The 15,687-nt window shown below is 32.1% G+C and overlaps 1 protein-coding gene and 1 long non-coding RNA gene across 3 annotated transcripts; one reads left to right on the forward strand and one right to left on the reverse strand.

Moving 5' to 3' along the window:
* Positions 1-1,356: 1,356 nt before the first annotated feature.
* Positions 1,357-8,355, reverse strand: LOC123918920. Of its 2 annotated transcripts, XR_006812993.1 has the most exons (4): positions 8,013-8,355; positions 7,774-7,844; positions 6,856-6,918; positions 1,357-1,630 (listed from the first exon to the last, which is right to left on the reverse strand). It is a non-coding gene; the product is annotated as an uncharacterized LOC123918920 (long non-coding RNA). The 2 variants fall into 2 exon arrangements; XR_006812992.1 differs by lacking the exon at positions 1,357-1,630 and having other exon boundaries at positions 6,645-6,918; positions 8,013-8,342.
* Positions 8,356-13,081: 4,726 nt separating this feature from the next.
* Positions 13,082-15,531, forward strand: LOC123915218. The gene is made up of 4 exons (XM_045966358.1): positions 13,082-13,347; positions 14,426-14,920; positions 15,203-15,358; positions 15,458-15,531. Exons 1-4 carry the CDS (start codon positions 13,281-13,283, stop codon positions 15,529-15,531), a joined length of 792 nt encoding a protein of 263 aa, XP_045822314.1. The 5' UTR covers positions 13,082-13,280.
* The last annotated feature ends 156 nt before the right edge of the window (positions 15,532-15,687 follow it).

Genomic DNA, 15,687 nt, shown 5'->3' on the forward strand with positions numbered 1-15,687 from the left:
ACAAAATACACCGTTGGATTGAAAACTTATATCGTATAGATCATCTATGTTGAATTTTATAAAAATCTAAAATTGTTTGATATGTTATTGAGACCGATGAAGATTAATGGTTTATGCGTTTTTATTGAATACCGTTAGTCTTGATCTATCTCAAAAACATATCAAATGATTTTAGATTTTTATACAATTCAACATGGATGATCTATACAATATAAGCTTTCAATCCAACGGTGGATTTTGTAAAATTTGTATTCGTTAAAGCGTTATTGAGCAGTATAACATTACTCAAATGTTACACGGATGTAATTTGATCTCTCCATATATATATATATATATATATATATATATATATATATATATATATATATATATGAGTGGATTTATACATCATTTTAGCTCATATATCATTTCTTCTTATAATGCCCGACTATGTTCCTAATCAATTTATGCATATTACTCACATCTTACCATCACATTAATTCTTTAATCTTCCTACCAACTAATTCAAAACAACCAAATCAAACTTTGTCCTCCAAAGGCTCATATTAAAAGAGAACAAAGCTATATAACAATACCTACGACATTCTATAATCTCTTTTGTCACAACACAAAGGCGACCTCTTTTGTGTTCCTACACAATCTGTCCAAACAAGGTGGAATGCTCACCCAAGATGTGAAAAAGAAAAGAATGACAAAAAGGAACATAGAAGATGACAGTAGCATGCTCATGCGATGGAGAGAGAGCGTGATAGAGGGAGAAGTGGCATAGGGAAATACGCGATAGAGATTGTGTTGGAAAAAACAGGGATAGAGGAAATAAAAGAATACAATCAACAACAAAAGAATATAACAGACATAGAGAAAATAAAAGAATACAATCAACAACAAAAGAATATAACAGACATAGAGAAAATAAAAGAATACAATCAACAACACAAGAATATAACGTGGAAACTCCAAAACAAGAGAAAAAACCATGGCTGTTGTCTAAACCGACAATCAGAGAATAAATACTATGTGAAAATTGTTACAACACATAGACTTCTCACTCTCAACCACCTCATGCTCCAGTACACCCACACTCTCCAAAGTAAATACTTGAACTACATTTCAAATACTCTTAAACTAGAGCATAAGAGAAAAGAAAATAGACACAAATATAAACTTAAATTGTTTAAGTGTTACTGCTTGGTATATTGAAACAAGGAATTTGGGATATTGAGTGTCACGACCCTACTCCAATCGTGACCGGCGCACGAACTAATACTAGTCCGGCAAGCCTAATGACCAAATTTAACAAACAATAAATATAATATCTCCAAATGACTATTTACTTTAGAACAATATTTACCGAAATTTCGACTAAATCTCATCTATATTTTCAATGTTTCCAAATCAAAATAAATCTTGTTTGCAGCATATACATCCTTCAGTCAGAAGTTTCAAAATATACATATTTAAATTGATACATTTCAAAACAAGATATTCCTAGACTCAAAATAGCTGCAGATACTCGATCGACTCAAAATATACATATACAAAATAGTTTTTCATCAAGAAGGCCTACCAAAAGAGTGACATTGACAGATCTTTAACTCTGTTAGAAACCCCTACTCAGCTGACTTTGAATCTGAAAAAAAAAAGAAGATGAAGGGGTAAGTCACAAGGACTTAGTGAGAGATAACAACCACTACCAACTAGATGGGAAACACACAAGGGCACGAGCATTTGATTTCTAGAAAGCTTGTAACAATTCTTGTAAAGTAGTAACTATGTAATATAAATAATACTCGATTCAAACCATTATAGAGTTTGAAATTGAAATAAGAAAAATATAGAAATCAAATCAAATAAAAAGAATTCATTACGAGAGAATCGAGAGACGGCTCCATCTCGTTGATAGCCCTTTCCTCCTAAGAGTGGCCTTTCACTTAGGGGCGGCTCCATCTAACGGATAGCCCTTTCCTCCTCGATTACGGAAACACATCCTCATCTTTAATATGGTGAGGTTCTGCTTCGCGAAAATATGGTTTCAGGCATTCAAGGGTTAAGCGAAATTTGATTTGGGTGGTGAGGTTCTGCTTTACACTTAATTTGATTTGATTTGGGAAACTGAAAAGTAAAAAGTAAATATTGATTAAAAATAATTGATTTGGGTTAGGCGACCAATTTTAGCGACCAACATATTTAATATTTTAAATCTTTACATATCGGTCTCTAATTCGGTCTCTATAGTGACCAAAATAATTCAGTTGCTAACTTTTGGTCTCTAAATCGGTCTCTAAATTTAGTAGCGACCGATTTAGCGACCAAAATATTTTTTATTTTAAATCTTAACATTTTGGTCTCTAATTCGGTCTCTATAGTGACCAAAATAATTCGGTCTCTAAATCGGTCGCTAAAAGCGAATTTTCTAGTAGTGCTAGTAGAAAGAAAAAGATGGAAACGTGAAAGAAAATAATTGAATGGGGGCTCCGTGTTTATCTTTTAAATTGGGTTTTATGTCTTTTATATTTTTTTTTTAAAATATAGGTATAAATGAAACGGTGCGTTTCAATCTCTCCCCCTTAAGAAAATTCGTCCTCGAATTTATATCACTAACCTTGATTTTCAAATAAGTGCGGATACTTTTCACGGATGTTTTTCTTCGGATTCCCAAGTGTTTTTTTTCGCCAGACAGTCCCTTCCAAAGAACCTTCACTTATATGATATCTTTTGGGTGCAAATGTCTAAATCTATTATAACTACTAGATGTTAAATATACGACATTCTCATCTAAGTGAATATCTTCATGATTAATAATAAAACGAGAAGAGTCATAAATATACTTTTGAAGCATAGAAATGTGAAAGACCCAATGAACTCCTAACAGATCCGGTGGAAGAGCTAAGTGATAAGCTATAGGTCCAAGTCTCTCCAAAATCTCAAACGGTCCAATGAGCCTTGGACATAGTTTACCCTTCTTACTGAACCGCAAAACTTCTTTCATTGGTGAAACAAGTAAAAAAAACAAGCATGATCTCCCACAGTGAACTCTAAGGGACGACACCTCTTGTCAGAATAAGACCTCTTCCTACTTTGAGATGTCACTAAAAATCACGGATCAATTTAACCTTTTCAATAATATCTTGAATCAACTCTAGACGCACTAGTTTAGACTAACCAACCTCAAACCATCCTATCGAAAACATACATCATCTATACACAATGTTGCAAAAGGCGCCCCTTTAATACTAGATTGATAACTATTTATATGAAAATTATATCATAGAAAAACATTGATCAACTTCCTCCAATATTAACAACAAAAGCACGAAACATATTCTCTATGCATTGTATAGTTTTGACAGATTAACCATCAGTCCGATGGTAATGATTGTACTAAGATTTAAAACGGGTTCCCATTTCAGATAGACTTCCAAAACAGAGCAGTCAACTGAGCCATGTTGCTAGAGATAGTAGAGATTGACATACCATGTAAAGAAACGATCTCGTTTAAATTATTCTTAGCATACTGAGGTGGAATATTAGTATTCTTAACAAATAAAGAATGTGCAGACTTCGTCAATTAATTTATAATCACCCACACTGAGTCATAAACTTTTTGAGTTAGTGGTAAAAATATAATGAAATCCATGACAATGCACTCCCACTTTAGCTTACCTATTTCAACAAGTTGAAGTAAAGTTGAAAGCTTTTGGTCATCAACCTTAACTTGCTAGCACACCAAGCACAAAATTTGTTACCTCCCCTTTCATCCATTTCCAGCGGTATAATTATCTTAAGTATTAGTAGATTTTATTCGAATCTGAGTGAATAGTATAACAAGAATGATGATACTCCTTTAATATTATTTTTTTTTCTTAAATCACCAATATTTGTGACACGTAAAATCAAGACTTCAACCACAAAACACCGTAAAATCAACTAAGAAGTTCGTAACTTACAGTTTCTCGCATTATCTACCAACTTGACCAAGTCTAAACCTTGACAGAGACTTCATGATATCATCAACTATGGAAAAAAATTTGGGGGGACGATTTACACATGGTCTAACAATGTCCTTGAATGATCAAGCTAAAATTAAATTCCACTTTCAACAAGTTCTTGTAATTCTTTAATTATAGGCCCCTTCATTTTAGTAAAATGAGCAAGAATGGGATCATGAACTTCTTTCTTCCTTATAAACAATATCAGGGATTCCCAAGGAAAAGAAGTTGGGCTAATAAATATCTTATTGAGAAAATCATGTAGTTTCTCTCTTAACACCTAAAGTTTTGCTAACTATTTGTTCTAGACGTATGGATGTCGTTGAGTGTTAGGAACTAAATGTATAGAGAACTTAATCTTCTTATCATGGGGCAATCTAAGATTATTTTTTTTAACTCACTTGTATATCCATAATCAGAACCAATTATCCTTGACAACCACTGTAAATAAATTGTTAGCTCCTAAACATGAGATTAAATTATATGGTACCAAACCACATTTTCCTCGAAAGGCCGGAGAAAGTTATTACTCAGCATCTTAATTCTCACTACTTTGTTATAATAGACTATGGTGACATGATGGAAGAACAACCAATTCATACTCAACATCTTATCTTAATCTATACTAAAGCTACTAGTGTGATAATATTTGCGTCGTATCTGCCAACAATCATCCCTCATGTTATGTCATACTTGACCACATTGAAAGCACAATTTTTTCCATCTTTGTAAAAAAAATTCAGATCGAAATCAACCACTATAGAATCAAAATTACTCTAAGGAAAAGTGAATTTTTATTTTTTTTATTTTTTTTATATGCCCGTGATCTAATCTACGACTCTGCACTGCCAAAAAGTATATCTACTAAAACTATCCCACTTGTGATACTAATATTTGTTGTCCCTAATGACCAAATATAACTTCACCACCACGATAATAATTACAATATGACCATTCAACTCGTTTCTCACGAGAATCTTGTTTACAACCACCCTTAAGCTTTTGTTACCTAATATGAAGTGTCAAGCTCGAAACCTCTGTAACTTTCACAATTAGACTCAACCACAAATCAAGAGCAATGCTATGGACAATCCTTCTACACTCACGTTCAAAGACATCCAATAATAGCATGCCACATCACTCTTTTCACTAAAGGCAGTAACGGGCAACCGAAACAGCTGGTTCAAGAATTGAAATACTCATTGTGTTTCTCTCTCTCTCTCTCTCTCTCTCTCTCTTTCTGAAACGAGAAGTCACTACTCAAAATATGATTTTAGACAGAGTGTGACGGTGGTCAGATACTGAGATACATCGTGTAAAAGATGGCAATGAAGGTGACGACGGACTCAGACTAGTCAAAATCGAAAAGCTCACAAAGGACTTGGATCTGGTCTCTAATCGTTGAACCGGTATCTATCGTGACGATCGGGAGGTTAAAGAGAAGTGGCCAATTTTAGAGAGAAAATATGATTCTCACAAACTATGGTAGATCAATTGAGTAGCAGAATAAAATGTTAATAGAAAGGGAAATAGACAAGCAGTAGCTATGAAAGAAGGATGATGTTTGAGTGTGGTGTTAAAGAAATGAGAGATATGCTTGATGAATGATAATGGTGGAGCGTTTGAAGTTGGATTTCTTTATTATTATTATTTTTTTAATTGATTATTATTATTTTTTTTTTTTTACTCTGAAATTGACATATCCTCAGTTTGTTCAAATCTCTCTCATAATCGTGAGTTAATCCATCCCCAACACTTCCTAGAAGAAAATGAACCATATACAATTGAGGAATCTCAATCCATGCCAACATCGGTGATCCTATTTGTACATGTAAGTGCATCAAACAAGTCATATACCAAATCCTCCAACTTAAATGATGTCAACTTCATCGCCCTTATATATGAGCATCCTAACACTTTTTATAACCTCTTTAGATAGTCAATGAATTTAAGTGGATCCTCACGCACACTAGACATAGAAAAGGTAAGGGTTTAAATATCATGAATTTCTCTATATCAACATCAATCTCTCTAGATGGGGTTATCGTCTAGTACTCACCCTGGCTAACTACTTCTGACCCACCAAGATTTGTTTGTCTTAGAATATCATTCTACTTCTCAACAACAATCACAACAAGTTGTTGCAGTACCTATATCAATCTTTGTCTTCCTCTAGGAACCTCAACACTAACTACTACCGCAACCAAGCCACGTTCGTCGACAACGAGTACGACTGAATCACGACCTCTTTGACAAGGGTCTTAAGGTTGGAAAGTAAATGCATAAGGAACAAACTTCGCTTCTAGTGGTGATCCTAGAGTTGGGTGGCATACTCACCAAACGAAAGGAAATTTACCAAATATTAGACAAGACGACAAACAAAGTGAGACAGAGACTACCATAGAGTACTAATAGCTTCTTGCAAGTAAATGGTGCCGCGGTTCACAATTTACTAGCAAAAATCTATTATCACTCTATGTCTGCAGCTATTTGGACCTACAACCGAGCTCTGATACCAACTTTGTCACGACCCTACTCCAATCGTGACCGGCGCACGAACTAATACTAGTCCGGCAAGCCTAATGACCAAATTTAACAAACAATAAATATAATATCTCCAAATGACTATTTACTTTAGAACAATATTTACCGAAATTTCGACTAAATCTCATCTATATTTTCAATGTTTCCAAATCAAAATAAATCTTGTTTGCAGCATATACATCCTTCAGTCAGAAGTTTCAAAATATACATATTTAAATTGATACATTTCAAAACAAGATATTCATAGACTCAAAATAGCTGCAGATACTCGATCGACTCAAAATATACATATACAAAATAGTTTTTCATCAAGACGGCCTACCAAAAGAGTGACATTGACAGATCTTTAACTCTGTTAGAAACCCCTACTCAGCTGACTTTGAATCTGAAAAAAAAAAAAAGATGAAGGGGTAAGTCACAAGGACTTAGTGAGAGATAACAACCACTACCAACTAGATGGGAAACACACAAGGGCACGAGCATTTGATTTCTAGAAAGCTTGTAACAATTCTTGTAAAGTAGTAACTATGTAATATAAATAATACTCGATTCAAACCATTATAGAGTTTGAAATTGAAATAAGAAAAATATAGAAATCAAATCAAATAAAAAGAATTCATTACGAGAGAATCGAGAGACGGCTCCATCTCGTTGATAGCCCTTTCCTCCTAAGAGTGGCCTTTCACTTAGGGGCGGCTCCATCTAACGGATAGCCCTTTCCTCCTCGATTACGGAAACACATCCTCATCTTTAATTAGGGGTCTACAGTTCATTGATAGCCAATTCGTTACGAGAGAATTGAGAGACGGCTCCATCTCGTTGATAGCCCTTTCCTCCTAAGAGCGGCCTTTCACTTAGGGGCGGCTCCATCTAACGGATAGCCCTTTTCTCCTTGATATCATATAACTAGGTGCACCTAGACCGTTATCCTCGTTATCGGTTACTTGATTGAAATCATTATTCTCAAAACATATTTATCAAAATCCACGTTTCACAAGATATTGAAATTTATGTAAAAATACCACAATCAAACCTCAATTTCAAATCATTTGTTCAATAAGTAATGAATAAATCCAAATAGAGTATACTTAATCTGATGACTTTGAAATTATATAACAATGACGAGAAAAATGTTCAAGGGTGTGTTTCCCAATTTGATAAATACTTTAACATATAAAATCGACAAAATATCGATAATAATGATAATTAAAATAAGTGATAATGATCATCATCAACTCACAGTTATGACGAATCAACTTAGTTTTCTCTCCTACCACTCCTGAAAAGCATGTGAAGCTTCCAACGTCATTTCTGAGTATAAAAAATGTTTATCAAGATTTGGAAGGTCATTCTAAAGTTTGACTAAGCATATGTAACCATAAAATCCTCCAATATCTACTCTAATATCTAATATTAAATTTCTAAACCAAACTACATATACCCAAAGATAAATTGTTGAGTTATAAGTGATATATTTACCTCAAAGAGTCTCAATAAGTAACTTTCAAAGAGTGGGTATGCATCTCCTTTCTTAGAGCACAAACCCTAATCCCAAAATCATCTCCACTAGTACTAGTAAGACCGTAAGGTAGCTTTGCTTAGATGTGTAGTTTTGTTTTCACTCAAGAGTATATGGTTCATGGAAGAAATTTGGTTATTTGGAAGAAGGAGAAGAAGACAATTGACAGTGGGGGTGATGAAGAAATGGTGAAGCTTCTAGTAGAAAGAAAAAGATGGAAACGTGAAAGAAAATAATTGAGTGGGGGCTCCGTGTTTATCTTTTAAATTGGGTTTTATGTCTTTTATATTTTTTTTTTAAATATAGGTATAAATGAAACGGTGCGTTTCATTGAGCTCCTTCACTCTTCACTTTTCTAAGCATGAGACTTCTCAAATATAATTTCATTGACAATTTTTCCTTCATTAGCAATGTGAGACTTACATTGCAATCAACCCTAACAAATTGAACATAGAGAAAGAAGTTACAGCCGCGAATCGGAGATTCACTGAATGATAGGATTATTTTTTGTTCTTTCTCTCCTTTCTCCAGAATAAGCAACAACAATGAAGGATTTCTTTCTTTGTTGTTTATATTTAATTTGTTTTATTTTCTTTCTCAAAACAAAAGAAAGAAGGCACTAATAGCCTTACAACGGCCACTAATACTATTGCGGCACTTCTGTTAACCGTCACAATTAGCTACTCTAGGGGTTGTTCTGTGTCACCAGTTGCTAGGAGACAAGTTTCTTGTAGTGTTAAGATGAGATTCAGGCACGGTGAAATGTTGAGTCCAAATCAAAGAAAGTTAACAACGGCTAGTATCAAGCACCGGTAATTTGTTTATAATTTGTGTTGGATTGGTACACTACAACGAACACAAAAATAATACTATTAATTAATTAATTACTTTTAAGATAATTTAAATGCCTAAAGCACATCCATAACAACTTGTGTTATATAACAGAGTGACAACAAAGTCTTCTTCTCTGTATAGAGCCAAATGAAAAACGAATTCATTTATTCACACAAGATATTAATGGGTCATCTTTTAACTTATTTTTTTTATACAACCAACTTGAAAACATAACTATACTAATATTGTTTAATCAAATTTAGATACATGCAGTGTCAATTTTTTAATCTTATTTTGGTAAGATATTTTTTTAATATAAATAATATAATCTCAACTTTGCTAAATTAATATTAAAGAATGACTACAAAGTCTTCATCTCTAGATCTCTGTAGAACAACAATATTTATTTTTATGTGACAGTGTAATTTTATTGTATGACAAATTGTTATTATTCATAAATGGCATCTATTTTAACTCTTATATACGGAAGGAGAAATTCTTAGGTGAGTCATCACTTAAGCATTAATAATTTTGAGAATAGGACTTGGCAATAATATAGCCCATAAATGTATGATCACATAGTCCATATACGCTCTTATTTGCAAAACGGTGCTGACACATGATACAACACATATATAATCAAGTTATCCAAAAACCTTTCCTTTGATTCTTTTGATATATTGAAATATATTCTTTCCACCGTAACCTTTAAAAATGATTTTAAAATAAATTTCTCAGAAAAAATTATTTGTAAAAACTATTTTGTGAGTGTGTGATTTATTTTAATGAGAGCTTTTTCTACTTACACAAAGTCCCTAAAAAAATTATGGATTATAAAACTAATTTTATAGTCCACGTCTTTAAGCGCGGGGAATCCTTTGACCGCTTTTCGTGTATAATATTTTCTTTGTCCATCGTCAAAATATAATAATCATGTCAAGGCACATATTCACATATTTAATTTACTAAAAGTTCTCTAATTATAATTAAATTATTTATTTTCACTATACCGTCTCCTCTACTCTAAATTCTCATTAATTAATTGGTTCGACATATATTTCTACTGAAATTAATTAAATAATAACCAAATAACTATTCCTAAACTTCGGGACGTTACAAGGGTCACCTTACCTCCTCCCACGGTCTCATCTTTGTCAGCCTTTTTTTATCATAATATTTTTTTTGACTAAAAGTAAATATTCATTCTTTCAAATTGAAACATACATAGATCATTATAAATTCAAGATCGCTAAAAACTGAAGAAAAAAAAAATGAATCTACAAACAATCTTGCAGCACCTAAATTAGTAGCATACAACGGCATCATGAAAGTGCCTACACATATGACAAAATAAATGTAACCGGAATATTCATACTCTCGGATCTATAACGTTGATGTCCAAGTCTTCATTAGATCTGTAATGAGTTGAGGTGGATATGCCAATTTGAATCAAGTTTAGTTTGTTGAACGAAGCACCAACTTATTCTACTTCAAATAATACACGAGGCACCAATACCACTAAATACTCATAGATAAGTTAGTTAAACTTAATTTATGATGGATAATAAATAGAAGCAATATAATCCAAGTGTTATTTACAAGAGTAGAAATATCAACAAGTTTTATTCATGAACTATATTCTTATTATTTATCATGCCATGCAACTTTCTGAATTAGGGAATACTATATTCTTCCAATAGAAATATGTTGTGCAACAAAACAACCAATGTAAAGCTTAATTGACATGTAAGAGATTATTTTTGTATTTTTATGTTTTCTTATTTGTAGTATGACATCTAGGAGCTTAATGATGTTGTTTTGCCTCAATCTTATATTCATATGTACTATAATATGATATTTTTTGCCATATAGTTTTAAAATAATTGAAAGAAAGATCCATTTCTTAAATTATTAGTACATTAAATAACAAATAACACTTCAAATATTTTTTTTTGTACAATAGCTAAAAGAGGAAAAAAAATAAATAAATAAAATAAAATCAAGAACGAGGGTGAAGCACCCTTAAAATTAGGGACTGGATCCTCTCCAGTGAAGTGAGAGGTCCAGTGGAATCATAACCTTCCAAATTAAAAAAATTAATATTAAAGTTAAAAAGGTAAAAATTGAAGGATGTGGATTAAAAACTTGAGAAAACTTGACGGAAGGTAATCCACTCCCTTAAAATCAAGCCGGTCTCTGAACTTTAGGGATGACAATGGGTAGGGTATGGGTAGGGTACTATAGTACCCATCCCCATACCCGCGGATTGAAAAAATACCCGTACCCATCCCCATACCCGCGTGGGTAACAACTTTTGCCCCCGTCCCCATACCCTATGGGTACCTAGGTACCCATACCCGTACCCGTTACCCGCATTTTTACTAAAAATAAATTGATCAATTATAAAATATCATATAATTTTAATAGAATAAAAAAAATTTCAAGGATTTTAATATTGACTAATGAAAATTATAAAAAAAATTATTATTAACCTTATGTTAAAGTTCATATTTATGTTAAATATTCATATTATTTTTATATTATGTTATAAATAATCATTTTTATTAAAAATATGTAATAATTTAGTAGAGTTGTATTGTTTTAAATTGATTTACATATATTATAATATAATAATATAAATAAAATAAATAAATATATATTATGCGGGTATGGGGCGGGGTGGGTACTAAGGTACACGTACCCGCACCCGCACCCATACCCGTTCATTTTTGCGGGTAATTACCCATACCCGTGCCTATACCCAAAATGCGGGTTTTTACCCTACCCGTTGTGGGTAATTTTTGCGGGTACCCTCTAGGTATGGGTCAAATTGCCATCCCTACTGAACTTCAAATATATTTTGATATAATTTTATAATATTTTAATTCATATAATTTTTTTTTGAGATCATATAATTAATAACACATGTATATAACAATATAAACATTACTATATAATATAGAATTTAATTTATATGCACCGTCAGTATAAAGTTATTTTGCACATGCATCCAATAATATACCGACACATCATGTATGATAATTAAAAACACATGATTTATCACATTTATTAAATAATGTGGCAACGTATCATTGAATGTATGTGTAAAAAATCTTTTACATCGACGGTGCATAAGAATTAAACTCTATAATATAATTGAATGATTGTCTCCGTGCATTCTGGCTAAAATGTCTAGTTGAAAATCTAATGACAGCAATACCAGGCAATTTCCAAAAAGCTTTTGTCCCCCACTAATACACGCGTAAAGACTGCAACCCAAAGGACCTGCTAAAATACTACTTCATCCCATAATATAAGAAAAAAAAAAATTTCACACTTATTAAGAAAAGTAAAATATGATAATTTTAAGGTTGACTTTTTGTGTATTTGTTGAAATAAGTTTCATGGGAAGATGTAAAAACAGTTTTTATTGGTTATTGATTATGGGGAAAAGAAGAGAGAGAGTAAATTAAGTAAAAGTTTATCTTAAAAATGATAAAAATTAGTTTTTTTTGCTTATAATTTGGGACCTGAAAAAGTGATTTTTTTTGCTTATAATATGGGACGGAGGGAGTACATTTTTAATCTTTATGAGCAACTTGAGATTATATTCTTTATAATAAAGAAAGACCCTGGTATTAATTATATCAACTTAATAAATGAAAGAGAATGTTAACATGTGCCTCATGTTAAGGAAGCAAAAATAAAAATTATTAAATGTTAATTTATGCATTTTGACTTTTGAAGCATTAAATTTTTTGTATAATTAAATGTTGAATTTCTATTTTGGTATATCTTAATATGTGTTGGTCAATGTTTAAGAATACCGTGTGTACACGGGAAAAATTCTTTTTGAATTAAATTAAAGCAGAAGATGGATCTTTAAAAAATATTTGTTTTATTTTATTTAATTAATTATGTGGAAATTGATTTTTTTAATAAATAAAAATTATAATAAAATTAAAAAGACACATATAGGCTGCCATATCAGCAAAAATGAATATTCCAAATACAAGTGTCCAATGAAGGGTTAAAATGAGAGAATTTTCATATTATAAACGGAAATTGCAATATTTATTTTTACGGTGAGTAAACCAAAACTCGCTCATATTGTAGAGATAAAGACCTATTAGCCCTTTAATAATTTATTTACTATCTGTGCAACCTTCATATAAGGAAGAGCCTTGGATAACATGGACAATTCACAATCACACTCATCTGAAAAGTGATTTTAAAGACTAACTTGACAAATTACTACCCCCATTTCAACTCTTATATAAGAAAGAGCCAAATGAGTGTGATTGTGCATGTTTTCCTTATCTTCTGCACATTTTAATTATCCCTTCGAAATCAGTTTTCAGATTCCAAAACAAAAATAAGGTTTTGCAATAGAAATGGCATCTGCAGTATCAAGTCTTCTGATGCCTTCTGACGATGTCAATACTGCTATCACTGAGTTCGGTATGATCTTTATTTCTTAATTACTGTAATTTTCTTCATAAACCCAATGGATTAGTAGAAACTAAATTAGGGGTGTACATGGGTTGGGTAAATCCAGCCGACCCGGTCAAACCCACTCAATCCAATCCAAAAAAGTGGGTTGGGTCGGGCAAGTGGGTGAATATGAATTTCAAAAATGAAAAACCCATTAAAAAAGTCGGGTTTCGGGTAAAATCGGACCCAACCCAAAAAAAACCCACTAACTCACTAGTGCTATATTTCTAGAATTTTTTTAATTATACTATTTTTTACGAAAATAAAAAAGATTGAATAATTTTTATGAACAAATATGATAATTTTTGGCATTATTTTTTTAAAATTTAAAAAAATTGAATAATTTTCATAAACAAATATAGTGATTGATGGTTTAGTCATTTGATATTAAAAAAATCATTTAGATAACACGCTATCAAACCCATAAATTAGTAGATTTAGACACAAAAATGGGTGATTATTTTTTATAGTGAAAAAAAGTTACCCTATTTTTCAAGAAAATACATTGATTGAGTTATTTTTTATGAAAAAATATGATGTTTCGACATTTAGATATTTAATATAAAAAAAATAGAAAAATAATTTGGGTAACCCACAACCCAACCCAATCCAACCCGGAAATTGGTGGATTTACCCAACCCGGCCCAATGTTATAACGGGTGGTTATTTTACTAAACCCAACCCGAAATACCATATGTGGTTTGGGTTTTGGTTTTGACCAAACCCAACCCAATCCGGCCCACGTACACCCCTAAACTAAATAATGTTTTGGATGTGTTGGTAGGCAAAAGGCTGCAACAAAATTTTATTATCATAGTAAGTAATTTTATGATGAAAGTATTAAGCTTTTAAGAGAATTTGAAATTAATCTCCTTAGCTGAAAAGCTGTTCTTCTAGTTATAACTTTGCCATTCATATGAATAATTGATTCAGAGAAAAGATTCTATATTTTACAAACACTTTAAAAATATTGTGGTTATATACATCTTCCTCCTTTCATAATAACAACTGATCATAATGTCACACTATTGTTTGTTGCCAAAAGCTCGACGATTTAATCACAGTTATTACCAACCCCTTCAATTGGCAATACTAAAAGGCGACTGGAAATCAACAAAGGCTTTTCTTGATAACGATCCAACCGCATTGACAGCTAAGGTTACAATACATGGCAGGACTGCACTTCATGTTGCAGCTGTTGGAGCTCAGTGGAAACTTGTCGAGAAGTTGGTGCAACATCAACATATGCCTGCAAATATGCTTGCAGAATTGGATTTGATGGGTTGTACTTGCCTTCACTATGTTGCAATGGGCGAAAGTGTAAATACTGCAAAGGCATTGGTGGCTAAAAATCCTTCTCTTACGCAAGTTACTGATTTTAACGGATTTACACCACTGATCTACAGTATTACATCTACAAGATGTAAAGAAATGATTTGGTATTTTGTTTTGAGTACTACAGATGAAAGTCCTAGTTGTCCATTCTCTGGTCCGTCTGCTAGTCAACTTGTTGCTTTGCTTACAGGAGCCGGGTTTCATGGTAATTAAAATTCTTTTCGGCCCTTCATGAAAAAACTGAGATAATTAAGTTTAGGAAAAGTCAGAATTAAACGCATCTACATAATGAATAATGAAGTAATACTTAAAACAAAATGTACACATTAATTACACTACCAATTTTTCTTGATATATGTTAAAACGGCTAAGTATCCAAAGTTTCAAACATTTATCTTCTTAAGAATTATTGTGCTGCCTTACTAGGCAAAAATATAAAACACTATTACTCATTTGTTTTTAAGCTTTTTAAATCTTCCATGCGCAGATATCACCATGTATCTTCTGCATCGCTACCCTAACTTGGCCACTATTTCTGATTCAAATGGTAGCAGCATTATACTTAATGTTCTGTCAAAATTGCCATCTCACTTTCAAAGTGGACAAAATATTACCTCCTTATTGATAGGAAAGCTTTACAAAAGTAAGTACCTTTTTTTAAGCATAATTCTTTTGTACAAAATGCTTGATTGTAATACTCTTTTGGAATTATTGTAACTTAACATTTCTTATACTTTATCAGGTTTCCCCCCGAAAGATGAATATGGAAATAAAATATGGAATGCAATTCAAACTCTTCGTATGTTATCTTTGTAACTTAAGATTCTCTAGATGTATCTTTCTCTTAACTTTTCTTTTTCTTATAAAATAGACAATTTCATTTGCAGATCCTGGCTTAAAGCTAACTATAGATACGAATTTGAGACATGTATATGCTGTGAGATTGGCTGAATTAATCATCTCACAAGCTTC

The sequence above is a fragment of the Trifolium pratense genome, linkage group LG3 (assembly GCF_020283565.1).
Source record: "Trifolium pratense cultivar HEN17-A07 linkage group LG3, ARS_RC_1.1, whole genome shotgun sequence".
Classification (NCBI taxonomy): Eukaryota; Viridiplantae; Streptophyta; class Magnoliopsida; order Fabales; family Fabaceae; genus Trifolium; species Trifolium pratense.

Coding starts and splice junctions, on each gene's coding strand:
- LOC123915218 (XM_045966358.1), top strand. CDS start 13,281: ATGGCATCTGCAGTATCAAGTCTTCTGATGCCTTCTGACGATGTCAAT. Junction 13,348..14,425: donor TACTGCTATCACTGAGTTCG/GTATGATCTTTA, acceptor TGTTGCCAAAAG/CTCGACGATTTAATCACAGT. Junction 14,921..15,202: donor TACAGGAGCCGGGTTTCATG/GTAATTAAAATT, acceptor TTCCATGCGCAG/ATATCACCATGTATCTTCTG.